Source organism: Danio aesculapii, chromosome 6 (assembly GCF_903798145.1).
Source record: "Danio aesculapii chromosome 6, fDanAes4.1, whole genome shotgun sequence".
In the NCBI taxonomy this organism is placed as follows: Eukaryota; Metazoa; Chordata; class Actinopteri; order Cypriniformes; family Danionidae; genus Danio; species Danio aesculapii.
In genome coordinates this window covers 62,760,993-62,777,278 of record NC_079440.1, presented here as the reverse complement: position 1 = coordinate 62,777,278, position 16,286 = coordinate 62,760,993, and the positions used below count along the sequence as shown (strand labels likewise).

General features: G+C 37.5%; 1 protein-coding gene across 1 annotated transcript; it reads left to right on the top strand.

Moving 5' to 3' along the window:
• The first annotated feature begins 6,179 nt into the window (after window positions 1-6,179).
• On the top strand, window positions 6,180-15,749 carry LOC130231273 (uncharacterized). The gene is made up of 6 exons (XM_056460762.1): window positions 6,180-6,257; window positions 7,092-7,118; window positions 8,941-9,021; window positions 9,394-9,553; window positions 13,402-13,479; window positions 15,028-15,749. Exons 1-6 carry the CDS (start codon window positions 6,180-6,182, stop codon window positions 15,246-15,248), a joined length of 645 nt encoding a protein of 214 aa, XP_056316737.1. The 3' UTR covers window positions 15,249-15,749.
• The last annotated feature ends 537 nt before the right edge of the window (window positions 15,750-16,286 follow it).

Here is a 16,286-nt window from a genome sequence, read left to right as displayed (position 1 = left end):
TGCCGCAGTGACTCGGTCTGAGAGCTTCATTCGAGTCAATGACTCGGTCTGAGCGCTTCAATATAGTCAATGAATCAGTCTTAGCGCTTTACTGGAATCAATGACTCGGTCTGACCGCTTCATTAGAGTTGGTGACTCGGTCTGAGCGATTCACTAGAATCAATGACTCGGTCTGACCACTTTATTAGAGTCGGTGACTCCACAACATCACATTGATTCACTCATCAATCTCTCATCAAATAACCGATTCAGCAGATGATTCAAAAGAATCGGTTTGTTCACGAATAAGAAACTGCTTTTGTGTCCAAGCACGTGATGTTTTCTATATTAAAATAGTGAGGATATCTGTTTATGAAACACAGGGGAGTCGTGATATTAAAATCTCAAAATGAAGTACAAATATATGAAAATAAAAAAAATCCTTTAAAATATTTTTATTAAATTTTAATAAAACAAATGTTTCAATGTTTTAAGAAAAAAATGTCAATATTGTCCACAAAATTGTTTGCTCTTCTTTAGTTTGTTTTAATATGCTACATGCTAACATGCTCATACATGCTGACGCCCCAATGCTAAATAATTAGATGACCTGGTGAATAGACTTCCTTGCCAGATATTATTTTTGTAATTTTCTGAATGATATTTTGAGCAGATGTGTAAACGTTGATGCTGATGTGCTGGTTTATTCACATAGGGAATGTTTAGATCTGCCCGAGCTCAAACCCCTGTAGGCACAATGCTGGCAAAGCACACTCATCAGGATACAGACATGGGCTGACAACACCCTGATTCTGTTAATACCCTGACACATCTACTCACACTTACGTTTACACATAATCTGTAGACTGTGTACATTTTTGTAGAAAGATCTTAAAAGTCTTAAACTTCAAATTGTGTTTGTCTTTGGTGACCCAAGTATTATTAAGCAAGTATTAATGGACAATTCACATAGAACATGAAAGGCTAACATTATGTTCTGCCTTTACCTCCCTGTTGTGTGAATCCTGCTGCTTCCTGACATAGGTACATGTCTAACCATTCATTCATTCATTTTCTTTTCGCCTTAGTCCCTTTATTAATCTGGGGTCGCCACAGCGGAATGAACCACCAACTTATCCAGCACATTTTTTACACAGCAGATGCCCTTCCAGCTGCAGCCCATCACTGGGAAACACCCATACACTCTCACATTCACACACACACTCATACACTACGGACAATTTAGCTTACCCAATTCCCCTATAGCGCATGTGTTTGGACTGTGGGGGAAACCGGAGCACCCGGAGGAAACCCACACCAACACGGGGAGAACATGCAAACTCCACACAGAAATGACCACTGACCCAGCCGAGGCTCAAACCAGCGACCTACTTGCTGTGAGGCAATCGTGCTACCCACTGCGCCAGCGTGCCGCCCCCATGTCTAATCAAATGTTTAATTAATTAAGATTGGATTCTGTCAATAATAAGCACTCACCTAAAGCTAAATTAAATGTCATTCCTCTAAACAAACCTTCATATTGATCTGAATTGTATGTGTAAAAACACCTGTAGTTTGTTTAACAGATCTGTTCCACTGCTTCAAGAGTCTGCATAGAAACAACTGTGGAAGACTACTTTTAATCAGAAATTGGCCAAATATTTGCACATTTACTGCTGGTCTGTGTCCAGAGCATTGGCAGTACTGGAGACCTTTGTTTCTCTGTCCTTTTACAGTAGGTAGAAGTTAACGTAGTCTGTGCTGACATTGTCTGTGATGATATAGAGATGGCACCTCCAGATGGAAAAAAGCACTGAAAAGCTCTGGTAATAATAATTTACCCCACATCTCCATCTAAAGCTATTCCCATTCAAACAGAGATTATGTAGGGTGAACAGAAGTCCTCTTTTTCCAGACGTGTCCTCTTTTGGGGAAAAAGTTTTTTTTTTTCTGAAAATGTCCATAATTTTATATAATAGTTTTTGTCCAACAGTCATCATTAATTGAATGTGTTTCTGCATTATGTTTATCTTTTTCTTTAAGCCTGATACATACAGTACAGAGCTAAAGTTTGGACACACCTTCTCATTCAAAGAGTTTTCTTTAGCTTCATGACTATGAACATTGTAGATTCACACTGAAGGCATCAAAACTATGAATGAACACATGTGGAGTTACAGACAGAACAAACAAGTGTGAAACAACTGAACATGTGTCATATTCTGGGTTCTTCAAAGTAGTCACCTTTTGCTTTGATTACTGCTTTGCAAACTCTTGATGAGCTTCAAGAGGTAGTCTCCTGAAATGGTCTTCACTTCACAGCTGTGCCCTGTCAGGTTTAATAAGTGGGATTTCTTGCCTTATGAATGGGGTTGGGAGCATCAGTTGTGTTGTGCAGAAGTCAGGTGGACACACAGCTGATCGTCCTACTGAGTAGAGTGTTCGATTGTGTATTATGGCAAGAAAAAAGCAGCTAAGTAAAGAAAAACGAGTGGCCATCATTACTTTAAGAAATGAAGGTCAGTCAGTCCCAAAAATGGGGAAAACTTTGAAAGTGTCCCCAAGTGCGGTCACAAAAACCATCAAGCGCTACAAAGAAACTGGCTCACATGCGGACCACCCCAGGAAAGGATAAGTGCAGAGGATAAGTTCAGCCGAGTCACCAGCCTCAGAAATCACAGGTTAACAGCAGCTCAGATTAGAGACCAGGTCAATGCCACACAGAGTTCTAGCAGCAGACACATCTCTAGAACAACTGTTAAGAGGAGACTGTGTGAATCAGGCCTTCATGGTAGAACATCTGCTAGGAAACCACTGCAAAGGAAAGGCAACGAGCAGAAGAGACTTGTTTGGGCTAAAGAACACAAGGAATGGACATTAGACCAGTGGAAATCTGTGCTTTGGTCTGAGTCCAAATTTGAGATCTTTGGTTCCAACCACTGTGTCTTTGTGCGATGCAGAAAAGGTGAACGGATGGACTCTACATGCCTGGTTCCCACTGTGAAGCAGGGAGAAGGAGGTGTGATGGTGTGGGGGTGCTTTGCTGGTGACTCTGTTGGGGATTTATTCAAAATTGAAGGCATACTGAACCAGCATGGCTACCACAGCATCTTGCAGCGGCATGCTATTCCATCCGGTTTGTGTTTAGTTGGACCATCATTTATTTTTCAACAGGACAATGACCCCAAACACACCTCCAGGCTGTGTAAGGGCTATTTGACCAAGAAGGAGAGTGATGGGGTGCTGCGCCTCCACAGTCACCGGACCTGAACCCAATCAAGATGGTTTGGGGTGAACTGGACCGCAGAGTGAAGGCAAAAGGGTCAACAAGTGCTAAGCATCTCTGGGAACTCCTTCAAGACTGTTGGAAGACCATTTCAGGTGACGACCTCTTGAAGCTCATCAAGAGAACGCCAAGAGTGTGTAAAGCAGTAATCAAAGCTAAAGGTGCTACTGTGAAGAACCTAGAATATGACATTTTCAGTTGTTTCACACTTGTTTGTTCTGTCTGTAACTCCACATGTGTTCATTCATAGTTTTGATGCCTTCAGTGTCAATCTACAAAGTTCATAGTCATGAAGCTAAAGAAAACTCTTTGTGTCCAAACTTTTGGTCTGTACTGTATATCTGGCATAGCTCTGCAGCCCGAGCCTCTGCTGACTGCACACACAGCCGTCAGTTGTGCAGGGCTGGAGGTCTTCATCAGGGACTATATTTTCATACTTGATGCCCTTGCTATTGTAATAAAAATAAATAGGTTACAAATAGGTTGTGGAGGACACTCAAAGAAATGTTTGCTATGTCTTGTTGCAGGCCAGACCAGTCAGTCATGTACTTATAGACATTAGCCAGTGATTATCAATCCCTCAACACTAACACTACAGCTGAGAGAGAGAGCGTTGCAGCGTACTCCTGCAGTGCTGCACATGGCTCCTCAGTAGAGTTAAAGCAAACAGGAAATAGTGGATTTTTTTCTTTCTTTTAAAAATTATTTTACATTTTTACTTTATTAAAACAGAAACCTTGTCATGTAAAATGTGTTAAATGCAAAAAAAAAAAAAAAATTTGCTATTCTATTGTTGGGGGCGTCACGGTGTCTCAGTAGTTAGCACCGTTGCCTGACAGCACTCGATCGCTGGTTCGAGCCCCGGCTGGGCCTGTGGTCATGTCTGTGTGGAGTTTGCATGTTCTCCGGTGTTGGTGTGGGTTTCCTCCGGGTGCTCCGGTTTCCCCCACAGTCCAAACACATGCGCTATAGGGGAATTGATCAACTAAATTGGCCGTAGTGTATGAGTGTGTGAATGTGAGAGTGTTTGGGTGTTTCCCAGTACTGGGTTGCAGCTGGAAGGGCATCCACTGTGTAAAACATATGCTGGAATAGTTGGCGGTTCATTCCATTGTGGCGACCCCTGATAAATAAAGAGACTAAGCCAAAAAGAAAATGAATGAATGCATGAATATTCTATTGTTGGTCAAAAGTCTATGTGAAGGATGCTATTACTGCATGTATTACTTCAAGTTACTTTACGTTCAGTAACTTAGTTGCATGGTTGTGAATGCAGTCTTCAACATATTTACAGCCTACAAAGATCATGTTTGTCATATTAGTGTTTTTATAATGTTAAGGTAAATCACCGTTATTTCATGGTGCTTTTACAGTACAGATTGCTTTAAGCAATAAGCTGATCCAATTCAAATGTAAATGAAAATATCAGGTATCAGTTTTTAATACTGCAGTTCAATACTGCAGTAATACTGCAGCTCTGTAGAGAATGGGGGTGTCTGTCCAGCTCTGTTAAACCATCATGTAATGGTGTCAGTGACGTGTGATCAATAATATAGTTTAATAAGTGTCTCAAACAATGTCATTCATCATTTAGTGTAATAAGTTGTGTAATAATGTCTATTTCAGACATGAAGTTTTGATAAAGTCTTTCAGACTGCAGAGTGAAAACAGTGGTCAGGACGCTCCGTACAGTGAATCTGCCTGTCCATCTTTTAGTCTCCCACATCCCTAATGATTCGTCTTTTTTGTGACACAGTGGCACAGGACAATTTTGGGCCCCCACCAGATATAAAATGATGCGTAATATAAAGTTGGAAGCTTAAATGAACTATGTATCAGACAACACATTAATATTTAGATCTTGAAGTTATAAAAAATACATTTAATTATACGTGTAACCCATAACCCCCTATATGAGCATAGAAGTAACTAATATATCTTTATAAGTAGTGCTGTACCTTTATATAAAAACCTAGCTCTGTACTGTTTTGTAATGCTAAGGCCTGACAGATCCCTTTTTGTGAGTTTATTTTTGTAAGTTGTTTCTTTGTATTTATTTGAAAGTCACCTTGATAAAAGTGTCTGCTAAATACCTACATTTTAATATACTATAGTAATTGTCTTACAGTGTTTTGGCATTAAAGTTAACTAATAATGATAATTATTATTACTATTATTATTATTATAACAATAATAATTTTAAAAAGCTTTCTCTTGTTGTAACTGATGCATTACAGTGTTAATTTAAGTTAAACAGTAGTTGTACAGTTAACATTAGATTCAATGAACAAGTAATGCTTTAAACACTGGAGAGTATCATGAAGCAAGCTCTTCAATTAGGCTGTAAGTGTGTGCGCTGCGCTGCCCATCCCCCACTGCGCGCTTAATTGAAGGCCACGCCCACCCCTCCCCCACCGTACCTGCAGCTCAGAGGCTGAGGTCATTAGTTCAGTGAATGGATCAATTCTTGAGTGAGAAAATGGAACGATTCCATCTGCATTTACTTTTCCTAAAAGTACAGCTCCACAGATGAAGTATCAGTCATTGTAATGTTAAAGTTAATACAGTGCTTCATGATTGTTCTTGAGTGTACAGAAGAATATGATGCTGGTGCCTGGTACAGTGTTTAGCTTCAAACACTCCAGACTTTTTTCTTATTGTATAGACAGTTTCCATAACTTTCCTCGTTCATTTCTCCATGCGCTCGCAGAGGTGGTGTAGAGATGGTTAATATTAGATTCAATGAACAAGTAATGCTTTAAACACTGGAGAGTATCATGAAGCAAGCTCTTCAATTAGGCTGTAAGTGTGTGCGCTGCGCTGCCCATCCCCCACTGAGCGCTTAATTGAAGGCCACGCCCACCCCTCCCCCACAGTACCTGCAGCTCAGAGGCTGAGGTCATTAGTTCACAAAATGGATCTGGAACGATTGAGAAGGAGAATGGAGCGACTGCGGGCACACCACAACAAATATCAAGCGTCTGCATTAAAGGTAAGACTTTTTAAATTAATTTCTCTCATGTTAATTGTTTATAACTCACGGTTTTCGCGCCGGTTCAGCGGTTGTGTAGGTAAAATCTGATGTTTTTAATGGCTCGGCCTCTCATAACTCATCTGGCACCCACGTTTACGTAATATTGGCTTAGAATTCAGTCAAGACTTGATCAGTATGACTCTATAACATATTTTATATTCATATTTCATTTTGAATGGGTATTTCTTGTGGTAATTTTAATGTTAGTTTAATGTAGCAGTAGGCCAATATGTTTATTGCTAAATTAACATCAAGTAAAGGTTTTATATATATATATATATATATATATATATATATATATATATATATATATCTTAGTGTTTGGTGTGTCTAATTTGGGTGCTTGGCCTGTGTTTTGGGCCTGACATTAGTAAGTTCAGAGGGAGGGGGAGGGCTGCGGGGTCGCCTCTGGAACTCTAGAGCAGTGTGTGTAGTTCAGGGAGGGGGAGAATATCACTATACACCTGCATATGCCATATTACACTGCTTTATCTTTAAACTCATGAGCTTTTTCATGTAGATTACTAATGCTGAAATGTTATAAAATGCTGTAATATACATGTAATACTTCAGTAGTATATATATAATTCAATTCATCTTTATTTGTATAGCGCTTTTACAATGTGGATTGTTTCAAAGCAGCTTTATTTATTTATATATATATATATATATATATATATATATATATATATATATATATATATATATATATATATATATATATATATATATATATATACACACTTTATATTCTTTATGTAATACTTTTTTAATCTTCTCTTTGGTGAACAGGCAGTGGGAGAAGAGAAGTCAGCAAAGGTATGTACCTTTACACAATCAGTGTAAGTTTCCAGTATTCTTTACTAATTAAAGTAATATAATAGGATTCATTTAATAATCAAGTAATTAATTGGAAGAGGCCATTTTTAAAATAAATGATAAAAAGTGATAACATGATACAAATAAACTTGAATATCTAAAATAATAAGAATGAGGGAACAGTTCATTATCAGAACCAGTGTAATAAAACTCCTTTATTTAATATATAAATGAATAAATATTTAAATGCTGATATGAATTCATGTACAAAATATGTAAATAAATGCATAAATAAATAATTAAATGCTGAAGATAATATAAAATTAAATAAAGTTTATAATATTAAAATTATGTAATACTAAAATAAATAACTGTCAATATGCAGATTTATTTATTTATGTATGGCTGTGTCCTTATGTAAATGAGGTCAGCGCAGGATTGGTTAAACGGGATCATTATGTAGTGCCGTTGACACTCTTCTGATAAATATAGTATTTTTTAGTACCACTGCTAATAATTTGCATTTACTAGCAAAGGAAATAGATAACGCTGCGAGCGAGGCACACCTCCGCCTGGATCACATGCCCCAGTAGTGAGTAGGCATGGGACGATAACCGCTTTCAAGTTATACCGCAGTTTTGAAATGTCAGGGTTTTAAAACCGTTAGAATGTTCTGTTATACCGTTCCTCAGGTATCTGTAAGTTTATTTTATTATTTTAAGTGTTTTTTCCACTATTTTATTGAGTATATTGAGTTATATGAGAACAGGAGCCTCCACATCAAAAGCTACTGGTCAGTCCACAATTCAGGAAACATCTGAAAAACAAATCCCTTATAAACCAACATCCAGTGGCTTTACTCTATATCCAAAGAAGAGAAAGATATCCACAGATGCCTTTTCAAACTGTAAATAAATCTGTGTTTCTGAAACTAACGAAGACAGCAGAAGTCAACAAGTTATTTTAATTATTCAGCCTGACATGTTTACTGTGTCAAAATATTTTAAATGTTAAAATAAAATATACCGTGTTCAGAGGGGGAACAGTAGTTGTTTTTTACCCAGATGTTTAAACAGAACATATTTTAGAGCAATAATCACAATACCGTGATATTTTCATCCAAGGTTATCACACCGTCAGAATCTTACACCTGCCCATGCCCCAGTAGTACGGTGGATGCCCCATGTTCGTTTCACTTTCTGAGCACATGCACATCCATATCATCACTGACTGACCTAAATCATCTATTACACTATCCAAGTCAAACAGAAGGTAGTTTAAACAATTACACTGTTTTCTTTGCTAGTAAATGCTAGTTATTAGCAGTGGTACTACAAAAATGATCAGAAGAGTATCTACAGTAGTACAGTCATAATCATCCTGTTTAACCAATCCTGTGCAGAGAGCGGTTATGGGACCGCCCAGCTCATTTACATATGGGCACAGAAATGCATACATAAATGTAGAAATGCATAAATTACAAAAATGAAGAAATAGATGTTGCGTAATGACACTTATTTATTGTGAGAATTATTTATTTTGATATTTTATGTCTGTATTTATTCATGACACTCTGTGAAAAGATGCCTAAAGTCATATTTCTGTGATTCACTGTTTCTGGTTTAATCAATCATTCTAGTCTAATTGTAATAATCATTCTACACAATGTACAGAATAATCTGTGAATGTATAACCTTGATCTCTTTAGTATTGACTGAGTTCAGCCATCTCAAAGATTTGCTTGGTTTCAGACTCATGGTCTCAAATTTTGGTTTCAAAATCATCTTTTTAAGAAACTCCAATTTAAAGAAATCTTTTACAGGTGAAAGTCCTCCATCCACCTCGCCCTCACAGAGACAAAGAGGAGGAGGAAGAGCAGAGAGAAAAGGAGAGTCAGATGAAGGTATGATCTGAATTTGACACACTCATCTTAGTTAATGGTTTGTGCTGATGTTTGTATTGTGGTAGATCTGAGATGGGCACACAGTTTCTTTTTCACTCAGCAAGCAGTAATGACTCTGACAACATGAATTTAATCAACAGTACAACTCAAGATTTTACAGAGATGCTTTCACTTCAGCAGTGCACACACACACCTAATTATTCTCACATTCATTATGGGCAGTGCGTTTAAAGATGAAAAGCCTCTAAACTAATTTAACTATTTCTGTTTCCATTAATGAAAAATAATAGATGAAACATTACTAAACATGTTTACTGTCACAACATCTCCCTGAAGCAGTGTTCATGACAGTAAAGTCTCTCTCTACTTGAGGATCCCTTACAGGTGCTGATGTTGGTCTGTTGCACTGATGGAGTGAGTCCGACCAAACAGCCCTCACCTCAGATCAAGAGGAAGAGGAGAGCGGTGTATGACTTCTCCCCTCAGATATCATCAGACCACTGCAGTGACGACCAGGCTTCAGAGGTTGAAGGTGAGCCAGTGTTTCTCTTAATTAGGCACGATTAGCTTTTTTTAGGCATGATAAGGAGATCCAGATCCTGTTGCCGCTTCAAATTTGTGCTGAAGGTGTGGGTCCAAAGCAGTAAGCTTAAGAAATCTTATGATGTCGTCATCATCTGTAAGACAGATATTTATTACAAACAACAAAGATATCAAACAATATTATTATTATTGTTCTTTATACTTTCCTGCATAAAAAAATCTCACTCCATGAGAGCAGAGCAAGTGTTTTGATAAAGAAGAGAATTACATATTACAAAACAAATGTGGCAAATAAGCTTAGGGAAGTTTTCAATGTTATAGTCAGTCATGTTAATAATAGCAAAGTACTATAATAATAATAATAATTACTAATAATAGCGAACTCTTCTTGCTTACCGTTGCTTTCTATTGATTGCGTTTTGATTTCTCAAACGCTACTCAAAGATGGCTGCCTGAATAGCAGGGGTCCGTATTGTTCTAGAAACTGCAGAAGAATTCCAGCAGATTTCGTACATCGAGTACAAGTGAGTGTTAAGGCAATTCTAGGACAGAAGCATGGGTAAAATAAAATATAGGTTAAAGATTTTGATACTAATGTTAATCTTTATACAGTTTAAAATAGGGCTGTGCGATTAATCGAAATTGAATCGCAATTTGAAACGTTGCGATTTATCGAATTCATATTTAATTTCCCCCACCCAGAGCAAATGCGTGACTGCCGTCTGTGCACGACAGTCTTACTAGCCAATTGAGTGAGTACACTTTCGTACTGCCCAACCAGACTATGCGAAACACACACACACACACAACCAAACAAACAAGAAAGCGTGGACGAGTGGGATGATGGCATCTGCCACTTCAGAAGCATTAATAGACGAATTAATATCAAAGAAAAATAGGACACTGAACAAAACAGGTAATGTGTAAGAGCTGTCGCAGAATTGTTGCCAAGTACGAGGAAATACTCCAACTGAACTAACAGTACGTTCCAACTAAATATTTACAACAGCCTCGCCTCATGTATAACGTCAGAGAAGAGATGACATTAACTTATCATTTCATTTTCATAGGACAGTTATATATAGATACAAAACTACGGTTTGCTTTAAGATCATGTGCTGCAACCGAAGTAAGAACAAATTTAGTTACAAACTTGCTAGTAGTTACTAAGGACATTAGTGTGGACATTACCTTTCAGTTTAAGAAAACTTTAACTTACGAACAGCTGCTGCAACCCTACCCAGGAGATAACTAACGCCATAACGCATACCTCGCTAAAGACACGGTGCCTTTTAATGCAGTGACCAAAGAGGGATTTAAAAACCTCATCCAAATGCTGGACAGGAGATATACTCTTCCGTCTCGCACATATTTTAGCCATTTTGTAGTACCACAGCTGTACGTTGAATATCGTGATATTTGAGTAGCATCAATATATTTCGAGTAGCGTCAAAATATGTCGAGTAGTGTCAATATATGTTGAGTAGCGTCAATATATGTTGAGTAGCGTCAATATATTCTGAGTAGCATCAATATATTCCGAGTAGCGTCAAAATATTCTGAGAAGCGTCAAAATATTCTGAGTAGCGTCAATATATGTTGAATAGCGTAAATATATGTTGAGTAGCGTCAATATATGTTGAGTAGCGTCAGTATATTCTGAGTAGCGTCAGTATATTCTGAGTAGCGTCAATATATGTCAATATATGTCGAGTAAAGTCAAAATATTCTGAGTAGCGTCAAAATATTCTGAGTAGCGTCAGTATATGTTAAGTAGCGTCAGTATATGTTGAGTAGCGTTGGTATATTCTGAGTAGCGTCAATATATGTTGAGTAGCGTCAATATATGTTGAGTAGCGTCAGTATATTCTGAATAGCATCAATATATGTTAAGTAGCGTCAATATATGTCGAGTAGCGTCAAAATATTCTGAGTAGCGTCAGTATATTCTGAGTAGCATCAATATATGTCAATATTTTTTGAGTAGCGTCAATATATTCTGAGTAGCGTCAATATATGTCGAGTAGCGTCAAAATATTCTGAGTAGCGTCAAAATATTCTGAGTAGCGTCAATATATGTCAATATATGTTGAGTAGCGTCAATATATTCTGAGTAGCGTCAATATATGTCAATATATGTTGAGTAGCGTCAATATATGTTGAGTAGCGTCAATATATGTTGAGTAGCGTCAATATATTCTGAGTAGCGTCAATATATATGTCAATATATGTTGAGTAGCGTCAATATATGTTGAGTAGCGTCAATATATGTTAATATATGTTGAGTAGCGTCAATATATGTTGAGTAGCGTCAATATATGTTGAGTAGCGTCAATATATGTTGAGTAGCGTCATTATATGTTAAGTAGCGTCAATATATTTTGAGTAGCGTCAATATATTCTGAGTAGCGTCAATATATTCTGAGTAGCGTCAATATATTCTGAGTAGCGTCAATATATTCTGAGTAGCGTCAATATATTCTGAGTAGCGTCAATATATTCTGAGTAGCGTCAATATATTCGAGTAGCGTCAATATATGTTGAGTAGCGTCAGTATATTCCGAGTAGCGTCAATATATTCCGAGTAGCGTCAATATATTCCGAGTAGCGTCAATATATTCTGAGTAGCGTCAATATATTCGAGTAGCGTCAATATATTCGAGTAGCGTCAATATATTCGAGTAGCGTCAATATATTCGAGTAGCGTCAATATATTCTGAGTAGCGTCAATATATTCTGAGTAGCGTCAATATATTCTGAGTAGCGTCAATATATTCTGAGTAGCGTCAATATATTCTGAGTAGCGTCAATATATTCTGAGTAGCGTCAATATATTCGAGTAGCGTCAATATATTCTGAGTAGCGTCAATATATTCTGAGTAGCGTCAATATATTCTGAGTAGCGTCAATATATTCTGAGTAGCGTCAATATATTCGAGTAGCGTCAATATATGTTGAGTAGCGTCAATATATTCTGAGTAGCGTCAATATATTCCGAGTAGCGTCAATATATTCAGAGTAGCGTCAGTATATGTTGAGTAGCGTCAATATATTCCGAGTAGCGTCAATATATTCCGAGTAGCGTCAATATATATTTGAGTAGCGTCAATATATATTTGAGTAGCGTCAATATATATTCGAGTAGCGTCAATATATATTCGAGTAGCGTCAATATATATTCGAGTAGCGTCAATATATATTCGAGTAGCGTCAATATATTCGAGTAGCGTCAATATATATTTGAGTAGCGTCAGTATATTCGAGTAGCGTCAATATATATTTGAGTAGCATTAATATATTTTCGTTTTTTTCCTAACACTCAGGAAGCTACGATACAGATTATTGAGCTGAAGCTGGACTACAAAATTAAACCGCAAATCAAATTGAAATCGCAATATGCCCAAAAAAAAACAAAAAACGCAATGAGATATTCTCCCCAAATCGCACAGCCCGAGTTTAAAATTCTGTTTGCATAATTATGTACGTTTGTATAATATACATAATACAGTGCTGGTAAAGAAAGTAATTCTTACTTTGCACTTGTCTTCATTTAAACCACAGTGTTCTAGATTTTTGTTCTGACCAAATGCGTTTTTAAATAACACATTTTATACTGTGTTCACACCTGTACGTGGTGTTATATACTAGTACTTTGACCAATCAAAATGCATCTTGTTATCAGGTGTACACAAGGCCTCAGATGTTGGAGTCAAAATGTTTAGTGATTCTACAGAAAGTTTGCAAGAAGTCAGCTTGTTGTTTAAGACTCCTAGTCATTATCAGTGCTTCAGTAGAGTATTTGAGCTTTCTCTGACCGCTGATGTTTGTCTGCTGCAGATCAAACTCACGAAGTGAGCATGACCAAACCCTCACCTCAGATCAAGAAGAAGAGAGTGGCCAAGGGGAAAGCAAACGGTACATTTCTTCAATCTTTGCAACTAGCAATTGTGAGAATTGATGAATTAATGATTATTATAGCAGTTATTGTAATAAATATCTTCTTTTTTTTTTTTTTGCAAAAATATTTCTTCACATAGGTGAATCCATCCATTATAGGCCATGCAAATTCAGTTTGTAGTCAGTGTAGGCATGTCCGGTATCTCATTTCCAGGATGCTATTAATTGACAGGTTTTATCACAGTATAGATTATTATCATGATATTCAGTTTAATAGAAAATTGAAAAACAAAATTCCATAATAAAACTGTTTTTAAAAGAGCTTAACCAACATCAGTGTTTACCTCACAGAAACAACTTTAATTATTTAAATAACAAACAGTACCTCAAACATCTGAGCACCATTAATGGATGCAGGTGAAGACTGTGGCTGAATCCTCTGAGACTGTGGGCTGATGATCCAGCACTGCTGCATGGCACAAACAGACCAGACATTAATCCTTTGATTAAATATTCTACAAATGTATATACATTCCAGAAATATATAATTATTTTGTTCTACAACAGTCCTGCTGCGAGAAACGATGATGATGCTGAGCTGAAATTCCCTCTTTATTTGCAGCTTTCTTGCAGTGCAATAGTAATAATGAACTCTGAAAATAGGCAAATATACAGATAACATCTTCTTTAAATGAGCATTACTGACACATACTAACTTACTGTCTGTTTTCTGAACAAGCCAGACGCTCTGCTAATTTAACCAGGTGGACTTTTATAAGCAGCAAGTTCATTTGCACTGTGTGGCAGACAGCGTCCATCATCAGCTTACAGTCTAAATTATTCTTTCACACTGCATCTTTTCAAAATTGTTATATTTGGTTTGTTATTATATGTGACACATTAAACTACGCTGACACAAGCTAGTTTTAAACTGTTTAACATCCTGTCCTTCAACTGGTGGATTTTAATTAATGTTAAAGATGGAGATGAGCAGTAAACTTACCTTTATCTCCCTGAACTGCACTGAATGGTGGTCGTGAAACTGAGCGCGTTAGACGTGTTCCTGTGTTTCTCTGCCAGTTTTTGTCCTCGTGTCACACAGAGTGAATCTTCCACCAGAAGTCCCTCGTCTTTTTCCAAAATAATAATTCCAATCTTTGGATAAATTGTCAGTGGTCGTCCTTTCGCCATGCTTCTCCACGTGGGGATAGTGTGCATTAGTGTGCTCTCCTCCTTTACGCAGTTAATGTAATACCTGTACATGTCTAGGTCAGGGAACAGTCCAGGAATTTGATATTTGGCCGATAGTGGTGGCCTTGTATCATGATTCAGTGTGCTGTACAATACTGAACGCTTGGATCATGATTTATTCCTATAGGTCAAAGCAGATTTGATTCCTAATGTCATTACTCTTTTAATTTACTGATTGATTAGCTCTGATACACAGGTAACATCTTTGGGGAAAAGGTTTTTAAGGATATAATTGCATTTACAGTCAAGAACTATGTAAGAAAGCTACACTTTGGCCTGGTTTTTATGGTTATACCATCCATTTTGTCTTGTCAGTTGTGAAGACCACCACGATAACCAAACGCCCGTGGAGTGATGAGGAGAGAAGGGCGGTCAGTAAGCATCTGAGTAGCTTCATTGCGCAACGCAGAGTTCCAGGTAAAGCCGCCTGCATGAAGTGTCTTACTGAAGAAACCGCTCTCAGGGAGAGAACGTGGACGGACATAACACATTATATTGCGGCCCTCTTTGGCATTTCTCAGGCAGCTTCTTGGTGATTTATCAGAAAAATGCTTAGTGATTCAATAAAATTGAATGTGTTTGTAAAGATTATTTGAGTATTTATTCTGGTGCTGGTGTTTAGTTCAATAATGACTGAGAGCTGTCCACATTAACATTAACAAACACCATATAATCCATATAATGTATCAATATTATACTTCATATAATTCCGCCTGGAATGAACTCAATGGCGCCCCCATCAGGAATGAACTCAACAGAAAATGTCCTCGCTCCGCAGGTTAAAAACTTTTTCCTTTTATTAGTGTTTTTAAAGAATCTGAGGTGATAACCCTAATCCTGGAGACACCTAGTGCTGAAATACAGTCAACATCTACTTGTAGCTGTGTCAGAAAGGGTGGTCCTCAGTTTATAGGTTAATTTACCCGGTCCTCACTACCACTGTCATACAAGAATGTGTGTGTGTGTGTGTGTGTGTGTGTGTGTGTGTGTGTGTGTGTGTGTGTGTGTGTGTGTGTGTGTGTGTGTGTGTGTGTGTGTGTGTGTGAGGTACTCATGTATCACTGACCTTTTAACATGTCTGTTCTCATAATCCACTCAGAAAGTGTCCAGACCACCTTATCTGCCATAAGAAAGGATTTAATATACACTGGCAAGTGTGTGTGAGAGTGAAAAATACACTGTCGGAGTAAACAGTGCTCTCTGTGTTTGAACTCAAGCTGAAGCTTCAGAATGGCCCTCAGGATTTGCCCTCGCTGGCTCCAGGCTGTATTCAATTACATAATTCCCCACTGGACTGAAAATAAAGACAGTTAAAAATTAAATACATTAAAGACATGTCGGTCAGTGCTTCTTTAAGAGTTAGCGAACACTAATAGATTGAACTCTGCAAACCACTGCGTCTTCAATCTCCAGTCTCTGTCGGTCAAAATCAGTCTGCCGTACATCAAACTAATCTTTCATGTGCACGCTATGATGTGGAAATATGAACTGTAGGAAACCTCTGTGGTTTGCTTTATAGAAATGTAAGAACATGAAGTGAGTCTGGCATGCTGGGAGTGTTTTTTTTACTAGTT

Bases quoted from the DNA above. Each gene is read 5' to 3' on its own strand.
- LOC130231273 (XM_056460762.1), top strand. From the start codon at position 6,180: ATGGATCTGGAACGATTGAGAAGGAGAATGGAGCGACTGCGGGCACAC. The intron at 7,119-8,940 runs GTATGTACCTTT...AATCTTTTACAG, and splicing joins GAGAAGAGAAGTCAGCAAAG to GTGAAAGTCCTCCATCCACC. The intron at 13,480-15,027 runs GTACATTTCTTC...TTGTCTTGTCAG, and splicing joins GGCCAAGGGGAAAGCAAACG to TTGTGAAGACCACCACGATA.